This window comes from Coenobita brevimanus, chromosome 54 (genome assembly GCF_032717465.1).
Source record: "Coenobita brevimanus isolate Jiangsu-jjx chromosome 54, ASM3271746v2, whole genome shotgun sequence".
Classification (NCBI taxonomy): Eukaryota; Metazoa; Arthropoda; class Malacostraca; order Decapoda; family Coenobitidae; genus Coenobita; species Coenobita brevimanus.
This window is the reverse complement of record NC_137007.1, coordinates 31828668-31851492: the sequence shown is the minus strand read 5'-3', so window position 1 is coordinate 31851492 and position 22825 is coordinate 31828668. Positions and strand designations below refer to the sequence as shown.

Sequence of the window (22825 nt, the reverse complement as noted above, 5' to 3'; positions counted from 1 at the left end):
AACACTATTAGCATTTTTTCATTTTTAAGTTGGTGTTAATCACAATATTTTATCAAATAGTAGTGTGTATAACTTGAAGATAGTGAATGTTGCTCCTGTTTTCACTGCTGGTGTGTGAAAGTGTTAATAACATACCTGATTAAAAGTGACAGGTTGGTTAGATGTTTCCTTGAAGCAAAATAGAATTCATTGTATTTCATCACAGCTAATATGTCAGTACTAGTGAAATGTTTAAATTCATATGTAAGTGTTGAACAGGAGGTTAAGACCACTTCTAGCATGACCAGTCACAGTGTAAGAAAATGAAAGTAAAATTAATGCAACTTGTCCTGCATGTCTTGCAAGTTAAACTGAGTGCCTGTTTTGATATTTCAGTTTCCGTGGGTGTTAGATATGGGTGCCTACACAGCAGAGGGGCTAGCGGAACAAGACAATGACTCTTCAGATGGTAGCAGCAGGGAAAGCACTCCATCTCCTGAGAAAAATGGTGGTGGTAAATCAGTTGTCTCCACATCCTCTTCCCACACCCCACCAAAGTCCCGCCTGGCCAGCCTCTCTGCTGCTCACACACCTCGGTAAGTACAGTGAGAGGAATACTATATGCATGACGTGTTTAAATATGTTGATTGAAATTTACTTTGGCTAATGGATTCAGGATATGGAAGCTGGGTCAGTGTTAAGGTATAGCCAATTCCTGTGACAAAGTTCAAAAAATATAAATATGGTATACTTCCTTCCTTTTAGATAGCATCATCCCCATATTTAGTTGGGGAAAAAGGGATTGAGATGATGATAGTGGAAGGGAAAAATTAGTCCTTGCAACTTTTCAAGCTTTGTCATAATTTACTGATGGCCAAGTTTGTCCAGTATTTGGTTAGTTTACTTGATGTAATGCTGCCTACCTCTTCCTTCATCTTTATCATTCTGTCTCTGTGTCTGCCCTCCTCTCTGCCTACTTCTCCCTTTCCATATTGTCACATTTTATAACTCCTTTATCCATGCCAGGAGGCTTTACACTGAGTGACCAGCTAAATGGTTTCCTGTAACCCAGGAAATCATTTACAGTATAGGGTGGTAACCATATCACCAGATAATGAGGTGATGTGGAGCCTGTTATGGTGCCCATGTTCACTGGATGGAGACATGCAAATGCAGAGTCCATCCAGGAACCAAACCTCTTCACTTTTACCCACATTTTGCTGTGGTGAGGCACCGTCCATCACAAGGAAACATTGGTTCACTGCATGGAATGGCCCTGCATGGGTGGTTTCTTGCCTGTGGTTAATGACTCTGCTCAGCCAGATGGACCGGGGTTGATCAGCTACAACAGTTATACAGCTGGCAAAGTGAATTCCTTTAATATAAGAAGACATTGTTTAGCATTATACAGCACTGTACTAATGGTCTAACTTTTTTTTTTTTTTTTTTTTTTTTTTTTTTTTTTTAATAAACAGGATAAATACCAGGTTAAAGCAGAAAGGAGTCACATATGAGCTTGTTGGTGTCATTGTGCACAGTGGGCAAGCAAGTGCAGGCCACTACTACTCTTATATCAAGGACCGCAGGTAAGAGATGCTGCTCTGCTGATTTTTGTGTTTCTTTAGCTGTATATCTGTAACAATTTTCCTTCCTTTATATTTTGCATGATGAGAAATAATGATGGTGAAATTGAAACTAATTCAGTACCTATTAGTGATGAAATAATTGATAGAAATGTACTGATTCTGTATACCTTTTTAGCACAGTACGCCTTCGATTCATGACAGACATTTGTTCTTTAATTTTGAATGCTAAGTGGTTCATCGCATCGTAGATCCTTTATTACTGTTGAATTAGTACAAAAAATATAGATGCATTCCAGATAACATCCATTTCCACTAGCTACCTGTCTTCTAGTAGGGTATAACTGGGTAATTTTGCCGTGACGCCAGTAATTCCAATTCAGAGGCCAATAGCTCCGAAACTATTGCATGGATTCGGTTTCTGTTGGGCATAGGTTTTAGAGGAATGCTGACCTAACAAGGTTATGTGAAGTTTTGATTCATTGTGCAAAAAAACTGGTGCTGGAGAAATAAAATTGTTTACCGAAAAATTTCAGCATTTATTGCATCAATAAATGCTGGGGGGGGGGGGGAATTCTGTTTACTCATTATTTACATGTTTTAGGTTAAAAGTGGTTCAGAACTGTTTATGTTGTTCTCTCTCTCTCTCTCTCTCTCTCTCTCTCTCTCTCTCTCTCTCACACACACACACACACACACACACACACACACACACACACACACACACACACACACACACACAGAGTACCCTGTCATGCACTCGTGCCATGGGAGCCCCCCGACCAATGTACCAACCGTAAACAATCAGTGAAACAAAGATGGATGCCATTGACTTAAAGTTCGCCCAATACATGGCATAGGCCTTACTGTATGATAACCTAGGCTACTTAAGCCTAGTTATAATCAGTTGTTTATGATATGTGGTGTGGTATTATAACAATAATAACAATAGATATTATAACAATAAAACAAATAGTTTGTGACGAAATTACCCCATCAGACAGGACACTTAAAAAAAAAAATCTGTGATGTGGGCCTAATTTTTTTTTTTCAAAAACTATTATAGATATCCTTAGCAGAAGGGCTGAATGTATAGATAAAGCAATAAAAATGTCAGTATTCCATATGTGGCGGTTTGTATTAGGAAAAAATCACCGTTCTCAGCAAAATTATCCCGTTTTACCCTGTAATGTATTACAAAATGAATCATTACTCTTAACAGGATTGTTAATAACAACATATGTGTAGTCATGTCGTGGCAGTATTAAAAAATATAAAATATTAAAGCTGGAATGAGTTGATCAGCTGAAGTATACTGGCTCACCGCGGCTGCCACTTTCCTCAGTGTCCAGTCACTAATGATTGTGGTCTTATCTTAGTCTCTTGTACTTTGTAGTTATCATGCATTACATTATCTTCTTTCATATTTGCTCTTGTCACTAAGCATAATTATTTCTAGTCAGAGTTAGGCTGGGTAAATTTTTTATTTAAGCCTTCTTGACAGCAGCCATTGTCCACAGTTAGAATTATTTGTCATGCCCGATAGCAATAGGCTAAGTACATTTTGTCATAAAAGAACAGAGTCATAGAATGCACATAGCTGGTACATGCACAGTTGTTGACACAGTGTCTTTATTAGCCTCATTTTGAATGTTGTATTCCCTGTAAAAAATGCAGAGTGTGATACTGTGTATTATGCTGCTATTCACGTATTGTTTTGGCAAGGACTAGATTGAGACTGAGTTGTAATTTCTAGCAGAAAGGTTATACAGAATGCACACGGCTGGTACCATCACAAGCATTGTTAGTGTCTTTATTTCACTCATTTTTAATGTTACGTTGTCCTTAAATAATGTGTAATATGTGGCGCTGCTCTTCATATTTTGTTATGAGGGGGTCTAGTCTGGATCAGGACTGAGCATCACCACCTGCGTCCTTGATCCACATGAGGCCACATCCTTGACCAGATGAACAGCTGATGCAACATGCACCATTAATGGTGCAGTTCATGTTATTTTTTTATCTTCTTAATTATTTTGAATGATGGAATTTTGGCCTAAATACAAAGACCACAAGAGTATAACTTGAATCAATTCCTAACTTTTAAATTGTCATAAATCTGAATCGTAGCAAGAAGAGCTCTCATAACTCAAGGGTTTACTGTACTTGTATAATACATCATGAAAGAAATAATCATTCTTCATCTTCATCATCCAATCCTACGTTGCCCCATGAGGAGCATAGGAGCCCAGGGCTAGGCAAGTTGGTCCTGACATTTAAGATGAGAGTGACCAGCCTCACTCATCCCTGAGTGGTATTACGTGAGCAGTAAACCCCAACCATCCCTTGGATATAAACCTTCACTGGCTCAATCCGACTGGAGCACCATAATTATCCACTAAACCACCAGGTGCCAAAAGTTGGTTATATGATTACTACACAGTGTAGTAAATGGTTTCCTGGTGTACAGGAAACCATTTGGCTTGTCACTCAGTGTAGAGTCACCCACAGGCAGAAGGAAGAGGAAAGAATGAAGGAAAGAATGACAGAAGAGGGAGTGTAAAGTCACCCCTAGGCAGAACGACAAGGAAAGAATGAAGGAAAGAAAGACAGAAGAGGATGGAAGGAAAGAAGGATGGAGGAGAGGACAGGGCAGACATCTGAGAGCAGCACTACATCGAGTGAGTGGATGTTGAGCTCCCCCACCTACCACATAGCCTGCATAATTGGTATGGCACTCTGTATGTATGTTAATTCTTGATTTTTCTGACAGGAGTATAGTGCAAGGCCAGCAGTAAAATGTATGACTGTATTGCCAGTACCATAATGAGATCATTGTTTCAGGTACTGAGAAAATTGTTTCAGAAACCAGCATTTATCATTGTTTACAGAGGAGACCCACTAACTAACCCAAACAAAGGGCATTGGTTCAAGTTTAATGATACCACAGTAGAAGAGGTGGAGATGAATGATTTGCTGTTAGAGCAAGAATGCTTTGGTGGAACATACAAAGCCAAAGTTTCATATGATTCGTGTAAGTACAGTATACTTCAGAGTACAGTATTTATTAGCTTTGAAAATTTAACATATATTCCCCCAACATTATATGAGGTGGTATCCAAAATTTTCTAGACTAATGCAATATAAAACTGAAAACTCGCCGTAGCTCCTATTGGCCGCCATCACCCTCGAAGTAATGCCCTAGTGCATTGATACACCAGTCCTAGTGCTTCCTCCATTGCTGGAACACTCCCTGGAAGTCCTTTTCGACAAGAGTGTCAAGCACCACCAGCTATTCCATTTGGATGTCGTAAGTGGTATCAATATGATGCCCTTTAAGTTTGATCTTCATTTTAGTGAACAGAAAGAAGTCACAGGGGGCCAAATCTAGCGAGTAAGGTGGATGGGGGATGGTAACCCTGTTGTTCTTAGCCAAAAACTGCTTTGTGTTGAGTGCACTGTGAACTGGGACGTTGTCATGGTCAGCAGCCAGGTGATGTCTTGCCAAAGGTTGGGGCTTCACCTTCCCATATCTTCTCGCAGTTGCTGCAAAACATCACAGTAGAAGTTGGAATTGACAGTTTGGCCAGCTTGGACAAATTCTTTGTGCAAAATCCCCTTGATGTCAAAGAAAACGATCAGCTTGCTCTTGACGTTGCTTTTCGCCTGTCTGTCCCTTTTTGGGTCTTGGTGCGGCTGCCTGACCAAGAGATTGCTCACCAAACACTTGCTGAATCATTGTCAGGCTGTCTGTTGCATTTTTCCAAATATTCACACAAAATTTGATGCAAATTCACTGTTCCTTTTTTTTATATCCATCTCAGAAATCGCCAGACGACACGTGCACAACAGCAAACAAACTAATGTCACTAATCCCCACTTCCACCTAGCTCCATGCCTTTTGGCACTCTGACTCACAATACTTGTTAGTATTGCCACCTAGAGGCGCATAACGCTATTACAACGCGTCTAGGAGTCATGATCCGAGTCGGGAAAATATTGGATAGCACCTCGTATGACACTTGGCTTACCGGGAAGTAAATAATAATTAGCGTATTGTGCATTATGGAAGAAGAATATGTTTGTTAGCTGTACATATGATAGAGGAATATTGTAATCACTGTACAGTATGGCTGAGAAATATCATTGCTGATTGGCATAACATGTTCACAACGCAGTATGATAGAGAAATATCGTTGCTGACTCATTTCCCTCACTCTCCAAATACTTTTCTTCCTACAGCCAATCCACTCCCTGAGGACCGTTTGCGATACTGGAATGGGTACATGTTGGTGTACGAGAGTTCTGATGACCGGATGGCTACTCCCAAGACACCCAAAACACCAAGGCTAGGTGTCACATCTCGTTCCTTCAGGGCCTCAACTAGCAGGTGTGTTGTGATGAAACCCTTGACTCCTTCACTATGGGAGATTTCTAGTAAGGTGAAAATAAGGTCTTGGGATCTGGTTTTCCCTCCACCTTCCTGACCAATAGACTAGTTTAGGGAGGTGATGGGGTCAGTTCGGGATGTGGCTCTGTTTTCATGTTAAAGGGCCTTTGGGGTCCAGTGGACCCCAGATTACCTAACCTGTGATTTTTTTTTTCCATATATATCTTCCATACGAAAAATTATTTATTATGACACGTGCTTCTCTTTCTTCTTAAAGATACATTGGCCATTGGTCTACAGCAGACATTGATAGAAAACTGGTGGAACATATCAGTTTTGGAATGGCAGCCACTAATTTCAGTTGGTTTAAAATTTGTCAATGTTTTTAATTTTAATTTTCCTTACAATATTTCGTCACTTGTGTTTTCATATATTTTGCTCCAAATTGAAGTAAAAGGGCTACAGAAATTGTGTACAAGTGATTGTTGGAATAAAGATGTTGTAAGTATTCTTGGTGATTTTCTAAAGATTGGGGTCTGTCAGACCCTGGGTTACCTGACATGTTATCGAGTTGCAGGGTTACCTTACGAGGATTAAGATTAAATAGTTAACCTCTTTTGCCTGAGGATATAATTTTGTTTTATTCCTGGTGCTGCCAAATGATTTTGTTCAGACTGAGAAAGACCACCCTAGTAGTGAAGGCTGTACCTAAGCCCCCTAGTTTGAAAGGCTTTCAAGCTGAATGAAATTGTCTGAAGACAATGAGAATTAGCTACTGTACAAAAATATCATTGTATTGAAGGGGTCAGTAATTAAACGTGGTGTTCTTGGCCAAGTATTTTCATAAGGAGATATGCATACTGTACTGGTATGTAATCTGTACGTATCGTTTCATTTTTAAAGGCTCCAACATGCTTGCATGCATTGGCGTTGGTCACCTAATGTCAGCTCTTCATGCTGCTCGATCTCTGGCAGCTTCCCCATTCAATCCCTTATCTCTGAGGTCACACTCAATAACCTCGTCCCAGGTCTTTTTCGGTCCACCTCTTGCAACCCTACCCCTAATGTTAACACTTACTGCATCCAATAATCATCCCCCATCCTCTCCACATGCCCAAATAATCTCCACCTACCTCTCATCATCACAACACCAGTAAGCTCCAGTCCCATCCTACCTCTTAACTCTTCCATCATAAACCTATCCCCACATGTCTGACACTCAAGGATGCTCTGCACGTCCACCTAATCATTGTCATTTTTGTATTTTTGGGCCTGCGAATATCCTCTTCCATTACTGCCCAGTTCTCACTACCATAACAGCATTACACTCCTAACACATAATGACGTTTAAGTTTAAATCACATCTACACTAGCCCTGTATTATCCCATTCACAGTGCCAGAAAGAGTTTGTCTCTGGGTGGTGGGAGCAATGAAAGAAAAGCTCGGTCCAGCCTGTGTGAGTTGAGCCAGCTTCTGCAGCAGGGGGAGAGGCAGGGGATGTTCCGTGAGCAGATGCCTCCGCGTATCCTGTCTTCAATCACACATGAAAACCTCACCTTCCTCAAGAATCGTGATGTTTTCTCTCAGGATTATTTTACTTTCGTACATCAAGTTTGCTCTGTAAATATGGTAAGATTATCTGGATATGTCATGAAGTAATGCAGCAGATTAGTAATGATTAATATTTATTTTGCATTCATAGCTCGTTTGTGTATCATAATTTAGAAGCATCATGTTAGTAGATATTGTACCTGGTTATTGCTGTCCAGTATATGATTAATGGTGAGCATAAGTGTCGTTGGACATGCTTTTTAGTTCTCTCTTTGTCTTGCTTTTCTCGTCGCTTCTTTTGCGATGGCAAAAATAGGGTAAGATAATAATGATGATGATGATAATGATCATAATAAATAATGGTTTATTATGCTGTCACAGGCATTAATATGTTTATAATACAGTGCCTGACAAATATTTGCCTCATTAAATCCACTCCATTAATATCTTGAGACATGTTTTCAGGATAACAGTGAGGTGAGTCAGAGTGAAGGCCTCTATGTTCAGGCAGTCTGCCTAGGTCTGAACTTTCTACTGAATACCTACCTACGCATGAAGGATAGAGAGGAAACTTTGGTAGGCCAGTGGGTGGAGTTGGTGGGAGCGCTGATCAAGGGGTGTGGTGAGGCATGTCGCTGGGCACTTCGCTGCTTCTCCTCTGAAGAAGGGGCACCTCACATCCAGCCTCTCCTTGTAGAGTGTCCTGACAAGAACGTCCGGGCACAGTTCAGGTGGGTTCTTGAATCTGATTCTCATTTACATTTATGTACAGAAACACTGACAGTACTAGCATGAGTAGGCCTTTTCACTTAATGGCAACTCTCCATGCGTCACAGTCTTGAGCCATTTCCCCACTTGATCCCCTCTCCGAGAGCTCTTCATGCAGGACTTCATTCCACTCTGTCCTGTCAGACAAACTGATTAATGTACTGTATATTGTAGGGTACACATAGAATTTTTTAATATAAATATGCCATGCTGAATATGCTCAGCTTTTATTATTACTGTAAATATAACCCAGTTTTTTACTTGATAGTTGATGGATTGACTTATCTCACTGGTAAAATGGAAGTGCATCAGTAACAAAAAATCCACCAAGTAAGTGTTTTGATAACCAGGCCTGTGAAGTGGAGGCAAGGGTCCAAGGGCTTGAATGATGTGTGAAAGAGTCCCTGGTCCATATTACTGGGCATGCTGTTGGTAGTTCTCCTACTTTTGTTGGCCTTCTTTCTCTTTTCCTGTTTTCTGGATCCCATTAGACTCTATCCTTCAGTGAAAGGAAGAAAGAAGGAGAAAAGAGGTCACTGCTGTACATTTCTGATGAAGTAGCTAGTGCATGATTTGGATGTTTGATGATGAGGATGGTGAAAGGTAATTGATGATGATAATGACAGCAGTAATGATGCTTACAGTAAGCTACTTGGGTCCGTACTGAGTGCCGGTTGTGATCAGTGTGGTGATGTGAGCAGTGTGGAACCCATAATGAAGCAGCTGTTGACTCTTCTTGCATCTGAGGTTCCTGCAGCCATCAAGACCTCACATCAGTACTTCTCTCTCCTGCAGTCATACTCTCAGCAGGTGTGATTTTAAAGGGATTTCAGCATACAGTGAACTCTCAATTATCTGTTGTCACAATGTCCAGCCCAACGCAACATCTGGCTCTGCTGGCTTGGCTCTATTTATGCAATATTGGGTGAAATTATGCAGTATCTAGCGCTGCTGGCTTGGCTCTGTTAATGCAATATCTGGCGCCAAAATGGGATGTAACCGGCGGTTCTGTACAATATACAGCATTGAGGTGTATCAACTTGCTTGTAATCTGTAGCCAACTTATGCTGTATTACTGTACTGTATTTTATCATTATTGTATTATATGCTTAAAATTCATCTTTATTCATGGAAGAGTTTTTAGGATAGAGGGTTGAGACGAATAATAACTCAGTATCTGGCTCAGCGCCAAATATTGAGCTGATGGAGGGTACTATGCAATTTCTGGTGTGGGGCTTTGAAAAATTCTTAATAATTGAGAGTTTACTGTAATACGATTTGTTTTTTATTCATCTTAATTAATTTAGTTATTTACGTGTTATTTATTATATTTCTTTATTCATCTTCATCATCATCTAATCCAGTGTTGCCCCATAAGGAGTGTAGGAGCCAGGGGCTAGGCAAGTTGGTCCTGACATTTAAGATGAGAGTGACCAACCTCACTCATCTCTGAGTGGTATTACTTGAGCAACAATATTATATTTTTGCTTGTTAGTTTTCTTTGTTTTTGAGCTTGCTAGCTGAGGTCATTATGTACTGGTAATTTTAACTGATTTCTGAGTAGTGTAGCCTTAGGCTTCTTTACTTCCAGAAGGACAGTGAAAATATGATGATGCATGAATGAATAGATGGTTATACATTCATTTTTGCTCTCTCTCTCTCTCTCTCTCTCTCTCTCTCTCTCTCTCTCTCTCTAATGTTGGAGCACTCTCATTTATTATAAGTTGTCATCAGTTATGATAATCATTTATAAACTCTCTGGTTATTGTATAAGAATATTTCAGGCCATAGGAAGCTTCTATCATTGCATTTTTCATCTGTGTGTGTTTGTGATCATTGCACTTTTTTGTCATATACTTAACTGATTTCAGGGCCAAAGCCAGTGCCAGCAAATCCTTAAACTTGGTGGATTCTCAGGCTTACTTAACTTCCTGTTGGGACCACCTGACCTTGACAAGCGGCGGTGGTCTTCAATGCAGGCTCAGGATTTTGGCCCTCTACATTCAGTAATTGCAACCATCATCTCAGCCTGTGACATGACACCACTCCAGACAGCTGGTAAGAAGTGTGAAGTGTATTTTACTGTCATGATCGTATACAAGACTTGGAACTAAGAGTTCTTGGGTTCAAAATGCATGTTAATTACCAGATCTTTGGGTGGTTTTTCTTTACCCCAGTTTGTTTATACCTAGAACTGAAAATGGGTGGGGGGATCAGCACTGTAAATCAGGAGTAACATGTCTTAGTTTTAGGAAATGTTAAGGTGCTTTCATGTCAGTTTTTCAGTCAGTCTCACCAATTTGCTTTAGGTTGATGCCAGAAAGGAATCCTGGTTGCAAAGTGCTGCATGAATCAACAACCTTTTAAATAGAGAGACCTTCAAGAGGGGAGTGCATAGCATATAAGTGCATCATGATGGTACAAAATTTCACAAATACTAATCTGGATTTGGTACCCCTTTTTAACGTGACAGTGTTCGGATTGACTGTCAGATATTTACTGTATATGTGAAGCTACAGAACGTGGTAAAAATTTTTTTGGCCTGTCTAATAGAGCCAGGATTCCGTGGGCTTGAATGATGAGTGATTGGAAGCGTGGCCCATTGAACTGGGCAAATTTAGGCTGTCTGGACGTTGCTACTTCTCACTTCACCCTAGGGTGGGAAAGGAGGTCCAGATAATAATGATGATGATGATGATGTCTAATCTGGAGTGTATGTACAGTAGTAATCAAGTGTATTTTAAGATCAGTTGTTCCATATTTTTTAATAAGTTTTTAAAAGAAGTTTTTGTTGTAATATATCAAAATTTTGAAAAAAAAAAAATCTTTCACTATCTTTTGTGGCCCTTTTCATCATTATTGTGGTCATTATCATTGTTTTCATCTAATAAGTGGCTAGTGTACATTATGTATATGTCTTAGCTATTGATCCTTTCTCATCCACTATTCTTTATACGCATTGTGGTATATGCCAGCAGATCATACAAATGTCAAGGTGGAAGTTAGATCCAAGTTAAAAATGCCATCCGAAGTAGCACAAGTCTTGTATGGAGAAGACCAGGCACGGTGGTTGAGGGAGGCTGTCCTGGCATACAAAGAGGTGACAGGCAGCATTCCTCAGCTGACCTCAGCACTGAAGGCAGCTGCAAAAGATAATCCGTCATTTACCAAGGCTCTGTTAACAGCATTAATGGTAAGTTTTTCTTTTTTTCCCCTGTGCTGAATTACTGTACCAGTCTGTTTTAATATGGAATAAGATTGCCATTTCGCCATCTTGAATGCTGAGCTATAATAAGATATTAACAGTAGATGATGATGCAAGGCATGAGTAATTGTGGTGGAAAGGTTGTAGAGCTGAGGTAGCTTTTGTATTCATATGCTTTTGAGCTATGGAATATAAGCTGCAAAAGGGCAAAATTCTCTGCCAAGTTAAGGTGGACCAACTATAAATCACTTCTTTGAGGATACCATTGCAATGATTGCAATTTGAGCTGCAGCTGATCAAACACTTGCTGAACTTTTTTTTTTTTTATTATTATTATTACCAGAGTTCATTTTGTCATTGTTCATGAAAGCTGAAATCCTTTGTAATTGGTGATATTGAATTGCTTTTTGAAATAAAAAGAATCTTAACTTTTATTTCAGACTGAGTATGCTAAACCACCGTCCAATATGCTGAAGGAACTCTCGTCACTGATATTGGAACTTTTGGTAAGTGACAGAGTATTCAAAATCTTTAGTGTTATAGACGTACTTGATATTACTACTAGGATGTATAGCATAAGATTTTAGTGTATTGTATTCTAGAGAGGTACTTACTAATTTACAATAAGGAATCATCAATCATGTTGATATTATTATTTCATGGTTCTAGCCTTCTGGACCAAGTGTTTTTTTTTTTTTTTTTTTTTTTTTTTTTTTTTTTTTAACCACACTTTTTTATGCACTGTGCCTGTAGAAGGTTAAGTGTTTGGCAGATATAATGAAGCTGATAACCTGGTAAGTCTGTTTATGACTTCATTGGATTTGGTCATTTCTTCATGCAGTCTTCTCTTAACTGAATTGTTATTTACATGTGACTTCTGGACCCCTTTGAGTTTACCACAGATCTGCTTGACATGAATGTTTTACAGTGCACAGTCAATGTTGAGTTCATAGCAACTTGTTTAGTTTTGTTTTTCAAGACACCAACATGCATGCATGCGTCGGCCTTGGTCACCTAATGCCTGCTCTCCATGCTGCTCGATCTCTGGCAGCTTTCCTGTTTAGTCCTTTATCCCCGAGGTGACAGTCAATGACCTTGTCCCAAGTCTTTTTAGGTCTACCTCTTGCTACCCAACCCCCAGCATTAACACTCCTCACTTTCTGCACCCAATTATCATCCCCCATCCTCTCCACTTGCCCAAACCATCTCACTCTACCTCTCCTCATCACAACACCAATACATTCCAGCCCCATCCTACCTCTCAACTCATCCATCGTAAACCTAACCCCCCCAGGCCTCGCACTCAGGGACGCACTGCACATCCACCTAATCATTGAGGTTTCTGCACGTTTGATCTTGCGAATATCCTCTTCCTTTTCTGACCAGGCTTCATTACATGCAGCATTACACTCCTAACACATGCCACATACAAAAATCCCTTAGCATGGAGGGGGAGCCCTCTCAGTGTCAGGAGAGGCAACAACTTCCCTGAACTTCTTCCAACCACTCATCACTCTAGCCACAGAGCTAGCTCCAGCCCCACCTCCAGCACATAACATGTCTCCCAAAAAAACAAAACTCTTCCACACACTCAAGAGACTCACCAGCAAGTTCAATCCTTTCATGCTAGGCAATCTCCACATACTCTTCCCAACACACCACACATGTAAATCAGCATTATCTTGTATTCTGCCTCTAATGCCACAACATCTCTTAAGCACGCACTTATAACACTGCACAAGATGGAATTACTACCCACGCTGTTGTGGCAGATCGCACATGGCCACTACCCCTCCTCTTTGACAGTACCGCCCCCAGCCCTAGATACCATCACTTTTGTTTTGTCTGCATTTACTCTTAAGCCCTTGTGCCCCATACCATCTCTCCACTTCCTAAATCTTTCCTCCGCATCCCTTTCATTCTCTGCAATCAGCACCAAATCATCAGCATACAACATCTCCCGTGGGAGTCCATTTCTGAAGTCACGTGAGAGGGCTTCAGGTACCATAATGCACAGCAACATTCATGGAAAACTCCTCACTCAAATCTCCATTCAACCTTACGTTTGTGTGAGCTCCTACGTATATGGCCATAACCACCCTAACCAGCCACTCCCCGATCCCAAGTTTTCTCATTGCCCACTCCTCCACCTCTCAGGGGAATCTGTCAAAGGCCTTCTCCAGATCAACAAAAACAAAGTACAATTCCCTTTTCTTTCCTGCATATTTTTCCTGAAGCTGTTGAACAGTGAATATGGTATTAGTGGTCCCTTTGCGTGGCATAAACCCAAACTGCATCTCATCAGTATTCACTATTTCTCTAATCATACCTTCTAGAACTCTCTCCATTACCTTCATTGTCAGGTCCAAAGCTTTATGCCTCAACAATTTCATTTTTCCAGGGCATCACCCTTCCCCATGTACACATTTACAGTTACACTTTTCAGCCAATCATGTGGGATAATACATTCATATACAGTATAATCATATTTATCAGATCAGTGACTAACCCCAGTCCTATATCCCTTGGGACTTTTAATATTTCAGCAATCAACCCAGGCACACCTGTTGCCTTTCGTACCTGCATCTTCCCTATTGTCCTGCTCACAGTAGCAGCGTCAATCAAAGGCCAAGGGCCAGACACTGGATCTCCTGGCTCTAAACCATGCCTGTCCCAGACGGACTCCTCATTCAACAACTGGTTGTGGTGCTCTCTCCAGGCGTCTTTAATATCCCCACTGTTCCTTGGGAGGGGGGGGGGGGGCCTTTTCCATCCACCTACTGAATCAGTAACTCTCAAGAGGCTGTTCTTGAGGACTCTTTACTGTTCATTAACACTTCTATCAATGTCTCCCTGTTCAGCCACCACTCTGCATATCTTGCTATAGGAGGCATCCCATACTACTTGGTTTTTCAACTTCCATAATTTTTTCCTAGGTGCATAAGTCCTCCTTTTCATCACCTGCACCTTAACCCCTCCATGCTGGGCTATTTTTACGACAGTCATCACCTCAGTACAGGCAGTTTCCCGGAAACAGCTGAAAATTTCTTGTTTTCAAACAAAAATATCTCAGAAAGTATAGCGCTTAGGGAAATAAGTTAATATGACCATTTTACTCACCAACTCTTCCTCTTGCGAATGAAAGTATCCCCAGGTCTGTAGGCCATTGCGTTGATGAGTATTGACGTGACGAAGGGAACTAATTTTTGGCGTGAGAGCAGGACATGTTCTTGTGTCTGCCCGCAGCGCCGACTGTGGCTTTGCTCTCAACGTGATAATCTCTCTGCTCCTAGATAAACTAGACACTGTTGAATCCAAGTCATGCCGTATGGCACTGTCACTGAGCCCTTTTTTAGTATCCTTGGAAAGAGGCTTGGCAGGGGTGGATGATGCAGTTGGCTACAGGCGGCGCAGACGGAATCAGACAAATAGGAACCGGAAGACATCGTTGTATGCCTGGCAAAGGCATGGGACAGACTGACTCTCGCTTGTGTACTATGGAGGGACTCCCTCCTTCCCCTTTGGTGTCAAGATGAAATGGCAGCTGATTCAGATGGTGGCGGGAAGACGCTTGCGTGTTTAACCTTTACCTGGCATCCCCATGGAAGCCAAATTGTGACGTGTATAGACATTACCCAGCAGATGGGGGTTAAGCACCATATGACATATCAGTAACTTGTGTTGCAGCATACACTCCTCACTCTCCATAACTTTAACATTCCTCACGAACCTCCTATCAGCCTTCCTGACCAAGAAATAGTCCATCTGGCTGTTATTTCCCCCAAACTCGTACATAATCAACCTACTCTCTCTTTTCCTAAAATGTGTGTTGTACACAATCGTGTTCATTGCCTCCCCAAACTCAAGTACCCTTTCCCTTTCCTCATTTGTTGTACTTTATGCACATCCCCCATTGTGCTTTTACATATCCTTGAGGTGTTTCACTTACATGACCATTTAAGTCCCCTCCCCAAACTACAGTCATCATCATCCCCCATACCACGTACAACACGTATTAGGTCATCCCAGAATCTGTCTTTCTCTGCCTCATCCACGCATGCCTGTGGAGCAAATGCCAATATAAATGCAAACATAATCCCACCAAACAAAATTTTCACTACTATTATTCATTCACTGACTCTCATTGCATTCATGACATATTCCATCCATTTCTCCATAACTAACACACCCACACCACCATATCCATTCGCCTTACCCTGCCAAAACAACTTGTAACGTCCATCCCTCCTGGCAGTCATTCTGGCTGATCCTACCCTATACCTGACTTCTTGCAAACATCCCACATCCATCCATCTTCTACCAAATGCTTTAACTACTTCCCCTGCTCTACCCCTCAAACTTCCCACACTACATGATGCCATTTTGATCCCATTGGATGATTTAGCTTCTTCAGGCATGCATAGAATTTCCAGTTTCTTTATTGTAATAATTTGGTGAGAATAAGTGATAGGGAAAGACATACCATAGGCCCCACCCACCCTCACAGTCCCAGGCCTAGGCATGGGATTTGGGACCTGCAGCCCACCATCTGTGACCAGTGGCTGTGGAAGTAGCCTCCGGGCACCCTGCTGGGACAGCTACAGGGATTCTCTCCAAGCAAGCCTTGGCACTGTAACTGCCCCATCATCACGCTTATTGATAAAGCAACCTCCTGGGGTGCTACACCAAGGTTTGGGCCCCTTGCTGTTGGGCGGAAGCAGCAGTCTGGGAACCGTAATGCCCTGTACCTTCTAGCACAGTCCCTGAACCTCATCCCATCCTGGCATCAACATCTATGCTGGCGGAGCCCTCTTTATGCCTCCCTACAATAGGTCTGCCACTAGGTAGCAGGGGCAAAGTTTTCTGACTGCATGCCCTTGCTGGCATCGGCCCCTGTGATGTAGTGGGATACATTGTGTGATATTTAAAGCACATGTAGAGTAGTGCATGAGATAGTTAGAGGAAAGTGTTTGGGAAAGTATGCTGGTCTACTGTCCATGTTAGTGTCACACTGAAAAGGTCAGCAAAGGGGGATGGTCTAGTAGCAGGTGAAGTGGGAGCACCAGCTCTCCCTATCACTAACATTCACATTCCCCTTGGGAGTCTTGGGAGTACCACCCTGATCTTTATTTAAGTGTACACTGCAGTTTATATCAATTTCCATTATCTTTAGGGGAACTTTTCCTTGCATTCTTTTTGTCAGTGTATGGAATGTAAATTGTGTATACGTAAATGTTATTGCAATATGACAGGCAGAAACTTATCGGTTCAGATTAAGTAATTCAGTAGTTGTTTGGTAGTGCTGTAGTTTGCTGTTTTGTGTGATGAATCCTGTAGGGGACATGCCTTATCATTACCTTTTCTTTCATGTAACTTACCGACTTACATAACTACTAACAAACAGTCCATTCTTGTGTCACTTTAATTCCATACCTCACCTCAACACACCTATTACTCATCTCATGCACCTCACTGTCATATTGTAGGTATATGTTCAGTACAACCCAATAAAAGAAATCTGAAGTTGCATAGCTGAGGGATTTTTCACAGTTCATTTGCATTATGTCGGATTGTGCCTGAGGTCACAGCAACACTCATATTAGTATAAAATAAAATGGTGATAGCCAGTTGTCCTCACACTGAAGGGGTTATTAGAGATTTTGTGTAACTTCTTCAGTTGAGATGTCTTTCCAAATCTGAACATAATTATCTGATGTTAGCCAGAATTGAGGGAGAGAGTTTTTGTAATGAATGAAGTAAAAGTCCTTTGCTCTGCTTAATTTTGAATGCTTCAGGAACAATTTAATACCCAATTTCATCGATTCTGATCCATACATCATCAATTTATTTATAGAAATGTACCTATTATCCTAGATAACTGGTACTAAATAATAATAACTTACATTTTCCACAGAGTATAAATGATTCTCTACAATCAAGTCGAACTACTGCCGTCCTCGAAGGATTTGTTAGTCCAGAAGGAGAAAATGTAATTGGGTTGCTGAGTGAGTATTGACTCTTGAGACATAAATGGCGTTCCATCCATCCATCCATCCATTGCCAGACGCCACGTATCCCAAATGGGGTGGCCAAGGGCTTAGAGTTAATTGTTTTACAGGGAGGGGCACTAATCCTCCACCAACCCCACTTGACGTAGGGATGCCAACAGCATCTGGTGTTCCCAGGCGGTCACCCATCCAAGTACTAACCAGACCCAACGTTGCTTAAGCCATTATTATTGGTACAGTTACATTGAATCACTAAGAGGCAGCTTGGGATTTTCCAGTCATACATTGCCACCAGGAGTGTAACCAAATCATCTGCTCTTATATAACCTGGATGGTTCTAGCCTAGCCATGATTCTCCATCTTTGGGAAGGTAATTTGGGATTGATAATTATTGTTATCCTTTATCTTGGTATTTGATGTCAGCATTTTGCAAAATTCTCTGACAGGCTTACCATGTAACCTAGGCAAACATAACTCCTAATTTGGAGTCATTCAAATTATTGTAGGTAGGTGGTAGGTGGTGGCGACCATCTTCCACTCACGTGATGTGCAGTCTACATCTTCCATCACCTTTATCTTGCTTTTTCTGTGTCTGCCCTCCTCACTTCCTATTTCTCCCATCTTTCCTGTCACTATATTACTCTTCTTTCCCTTTCAGATGGCTTTACATTGTGTGACTTGCCAAATGGTCTCCTGTAAGCCAGGAAACCTTTTACAGTGCTGGGTGATAACCATGTAACCAACCCATATGTCTTCCCTGTGTGTCAACAAATGGGTTGGCGGAGGTTTAGTGCCTCTTCCTGTAATACAACTAACTCAGAGACAAACGGCCACCCGTTACAGGATGATGGCATCTGGCTATAGATAGATATATAGACTTTAAAAGAACCACCATATACAAACATACGCTTGCTGGCATTATTCATATGATTTATGAGCTTTAGTCATAGAGTATTGTATCAGTATTGGAAAATTATTTTAGTTACATTAGCTTACCTGTTAGTGACAGGTAATTCTGTCATAGTATTAATTAATGATCGCAAAATTTAAAGTGTTCACTTACAAAATACCAAATATATTTTTTTAAAGTGATCTGCTGTATGCAATTTACAAATAAAAATACAGGGTGTTCATAAAGTCCCTCAGTGGTTTTAATTATTTATTTAACCAAAACCATGAGGGATAGAATGACGCATTTTTTTGCATAGTATGTAGTACACAGTAGAGTTTTCCTACTGTATGTGAGTTACAAAAGTTTGGTGTGGGCTGCTTTTGTGGCCCTCAGCACATCTAACAGATGATCAGTTTCATGCCATGTGACCCCCAGCATATCACCGGAGACCTTACATATGGCTTCCGTTATCCGTTCATGAAAGGTGTCGATGTTTGGAACAGGTGTTTTGTAGACTTCATCTTTTACATAGCCCCAAAGGAAGAAATCTAAGGGGATAATATCAGGACACCGAGGTGGCCATGATATTGGCCTACTACGCCCAGTCCATCTGCCTTGAAACTTCTTGTGGAGCAGTTGCCACACATCTAAACTCCAGTGAACTCAAATGAACTAAATTCCACATTGAACTTTTGTAATTCATGTAAGAAAACTCTCTGTGTACTCCGTATTATGCAAGAAAAAATAATGGTTTTGGTTAAATAAATGTTTAAAACGACTCAAGGACTTTACGAACACCCTGTACTGTATACCGTACTTGATCTGGCTGCCACATTACATTATTGTCTCACTTATGCTCCATTACAGGTTAAAGAAACATATAATTTGTTGATATATACTGACCAGTGCACATTTGCATCAGTGTTGGATTTAGGAAATGTATAGTTACAGCAGACACTTTGAATGCTGCTTTCATGGCAATACAATAATTGTAGGGGTTAGAGAACTTATGTATGTTTAATCATCCTGACCAAAAACCCTTCTCCCCAGACATGATTGGCAGCAACAAGGAGAGTGACAGTCGACTGGCTTACCAGTGCATCAAGCTGGTGGTGGCATTGTCAGCTCGTTGTCCCATGGCCCGTGACCTTCTCACTCAGACACAGGCCAGGTGGCAGTGGGCAGTGGAGTGGCTGCGAGAGAAAATGGATGACCACACTGCTACACTGTCTGCCACCACTGGCATGAGCAATGAAGATTCCAACACAAAGAATTTCCAGCGAACAACTAGTGCACAGGTTAATGATCATATCTTATGTCTAAGCTATAAGAAAAAAATCTTAAGTAAGTGCAGCATCACTGTTACAGAATACAAGTACTATGGAGGTTTACTGAAGTTTGTTTGATGGAGTGTGATTATATGTATTTACCTAGTTGTGATATACAGGAAATGAGCTACTCTCGTGGGGTCCCAACTCTGTGTCTCAACAAGTCAAAGTGTGCTTTGAACTTGTTTAAATTTTTGGACTGGACAGTCTCTTTGTCCAGGCTATTCCACAGGTCAGTGCATCTATATGGAAAGCTGTATTTCTTGATATCATTCAAGCAACTTGGCTTTTTCAGTTTCATTCCATGTCCTCTTGTTACTCTCTCATCCCATACAAACAGATCTTCTATGTCAATTTTCTCTGCTCCCATCATAGCTCTGAACACTGCAATTATGTTACCCCTCTCTCTTCTTTGTTCTAAGGAAGGCAGACCCAGCTTTTCTAGTCTTTCCTTGTATGATAGGTTTGTCAGGCCTGGGACCATCTTGGTTGCTGCTCTTTGTATTCTCTCAGTCTTGTTTATATCTTTCTGTTTATGTAGGGACCAAACCACTGCTGCAAATTCCAGTTTGGGGTAGATCATGGCTACCATCAATTTTTTCATCTCATCATCCATGTATTGAAATGCTACTTTTATGTTTGTCAGGAGCTTATAATATGTCACATTAACAAACATGTTAATGTGTTTTTGGGATGACAAATTATCCTGGACCAACACTCCTGCGTCCTCTTCTCTCGCTTTTGTGATTGGTTCATTACCCTTCAAATAATTCAGTGATGGCCTCTTGGTACTTTTAACCGTTACCAGTATTTTACACTTTTTTTGCGTTAAATGTCATTTCCCATATTCGGCTCCAATCATGAATCCTATCCAGATCTTCCCGCAGCAACTTTATGTGAATGCAAAACTTTGCTTTACAGTTTTGTGGTAAAGTGTTGAATTATGAAATTTTTAAGTGTTGCTCTTTCACCTTCTGTTGCAGCTGACACTGGAAGAAGCAACAGCTCTTCTCAGCGAAATGGAATCATCAGAAATGGAAATTGATTGTGATACAACAGACCTTGGCGAGATCAAGGAAAGTGTGTCAGAGCATGAAGCATCACCATCCCATGACTTGGATGCTATTGACCCATAAAGACTTTCACACAACCAAAGGCTACCTAGTCCTTTTTTTGTTTTGTTTACCGGTAATATACACAAGACTTCAGTACCAGTGGTGATTTATTCATAAGTCAAAAAATACATTTTTTTTTAAATCTCATACATGTGAGAAAACTTCAATCCAGGTGAAATTGTAAAGAAATGTATCAGCTTGCAGTTATGTACAGTACAACGATGATGATGATGCTCAGCTAAATATTACTGTGTTATTTGATGTGTAGTTCATCAGTTAAGGAGGTAGAAGTACACAGGGTGGTCCAGAGATTGTATATCCCAATGCCTATGTGTTTGGGAACAGCTCAGTCTACTAGTGAGGAATACAGACATTTCAAGTGCTTTGCAAAATCTTTAGTCAACCATTAAACCAGTATAAATAAAAAGGCAGAAACTTGCTGAAAAAGGGGTGGTTATAGGAAGTAGAAAGTGTTACAAGGTAGACATCAGTAGAGCGGACTGAGTTGCCCCACCAGTACATGAGAATTGGGATGCATATCTACCACCGTATATATTTGGTTATACTTTAGCTACAGGTGTTATGTATAGTGAACTGAAAGTCTTTCACTATTACCCACCTTTCCAGATAATTTTGATGTCTGGTGGAGTTCTGTTTTCCCGGTTGAAAGTTGCTTTATAAAGGGGAATGTGACTTAGTGAAGGAATGAAGATGTTATACTATATTTGTTAACTACTTAGTACGCTTAGTAAATGATAGAGGAAATGTTTTTATACAATGAAAATAATGAAGGTTTATATACAGTCATATATTGCACATAGATGAAAGTTTCTACATATCTGTGGTTAATCATTGTTATCAGTACCAACAGTGCCATAATGATTTTACTTGTTGTAAGGACAGTCCTTTTACAGTACAAAATTGTAGCACATTTTTAACTGAAACAAAGTGGACTTCAGTCACTTTATCTCCTCATGGGGCTCTGTAGTTTGTAAATTCTTTTTATCAGAGTACAGTAGGATATCTCTGACTTCTTCAGCTCATGGACATATTCTGTATTTAATCATGCTATCATCAGGCAGCTTTGTTCAGCTAAGTGAGGACCTGTAGCTGTGAAGAGGCTTATGAAGGTGATATTTAATCCTGCCAGTTTGAACAGCCTATCCTAAACTGAGTTATATTGTCAGGAAGTTATGTGAATACAATAAAATGTATGTCCTTTGGCTGAAAGGGTTAAAACTTATTTTGTAATGGAAGCTTGACCCCTGGAGATGAATCAAGGTTATTTCCATCCTTTGTAACCCTTTGACTGCTAGATTTTGTTTCATATGAACAAAATCATTTAGTTTTATCCTTAAACAAAAAATAGGTATGTCTGTGTCAAAAAAGGTTTACTTGAAATGTACCATTAGCAAATAAATTGTACTCAAGTGTACTGATAAGGAAGGGTTTGCTCAGGACAGTTTTTAAAGCTTTGGTTCTTAGGATTTATCTCAGTTGAACTAAATCTTCTGTTGTTTGCCTGAATAAAATGCCCAAGTGCTCTAAAACCTTATGTTAACCTAATGTAAACCTTAATGAAATGCCCAAGAAATACCAGTTGCAGCAGAAGGGTTAAACAATTCTTGGGGCTGTTGTAATGGAACCGAGGCATAGAAGAATGTGTGATATGGCCATGGATGAGCTGGGAACATGCAGCATTTCATTTTAGCAAGCTTTTTCACAAATAAATAGGAAGAACAGAAGGTACAGCTTTATTTTACTCCATTTTCTTTCACTTTATGTAAAGATGATTCTGTTTCATACATGTCTCTACCACCTTAACAAGTTCAGCAGCACAAGCACCAAGTTAAATGTCATGGATTGATATGATTTTTACCATTGAGTTTGAATGCTTAAAATTTCCAAGATGACAATTATTTATCTGAGTACCATGCTTAGGGGATTTGACCTTCAGTACAATGATGTGTACTTCAGATTTTATTCTCTCAACCATCAGATTATT

General features: G+C 40.4%; 1 protein-coding gene across 1 annotated transcript in view; it reads left to right on the top strand.

Annotated features, from left to right (window-relative positions):
- The window catches only part of LOC145401023 (ubiquitin carboxyl-terminal hydrolase 24-like), a 98764-nt gene extending 76149 nt beyond the window's left edge, over nt 1-22615 (top strand). Inside the window, exons 33-45 of the mRNA XM_080273395.1 lie at nt 376-575; nt 1455-1565; nt 4454-4596; nt 5805-5952; nt 7348-7582; nt 7970-8235; nt 8917-9082; nt 10144-10330; nt 11248-11465; nt 11918-11983; nt 17392-17482; nt 19428-19675; nt 20689-22615. Coding sequence (XP_080129521.1) covers nt 376-575; nt 1455-1565; nt 4454-4596; nt 5805-5952; nt 7348-7582; nt 7970-8235; nt 8917-9082; nt 10144-10330; nt 11248-11465; nt 11918-11983; nt 17392-17482; nt 19428-19675; nt 20689-20841 — 2232 coding nt within the window. The 3' untranslated portion in view covers nt 20842-22615. The remainder of the gene's footprint in view (nt 1-375; nt 576-1454; nt 1566-4453; nt 4597-5804; nt 5953-7347; nt 7583-7969; nt 8236-8916; nt 9083-10143; nt 10331-11247; nt 11466-11917; nt 11984-17391; nt 17483-19427; nt 19676-20688) is intronic.
- The last annotated feature ends 210 nt before the right edge of the window (nt 22616-22825 follow it).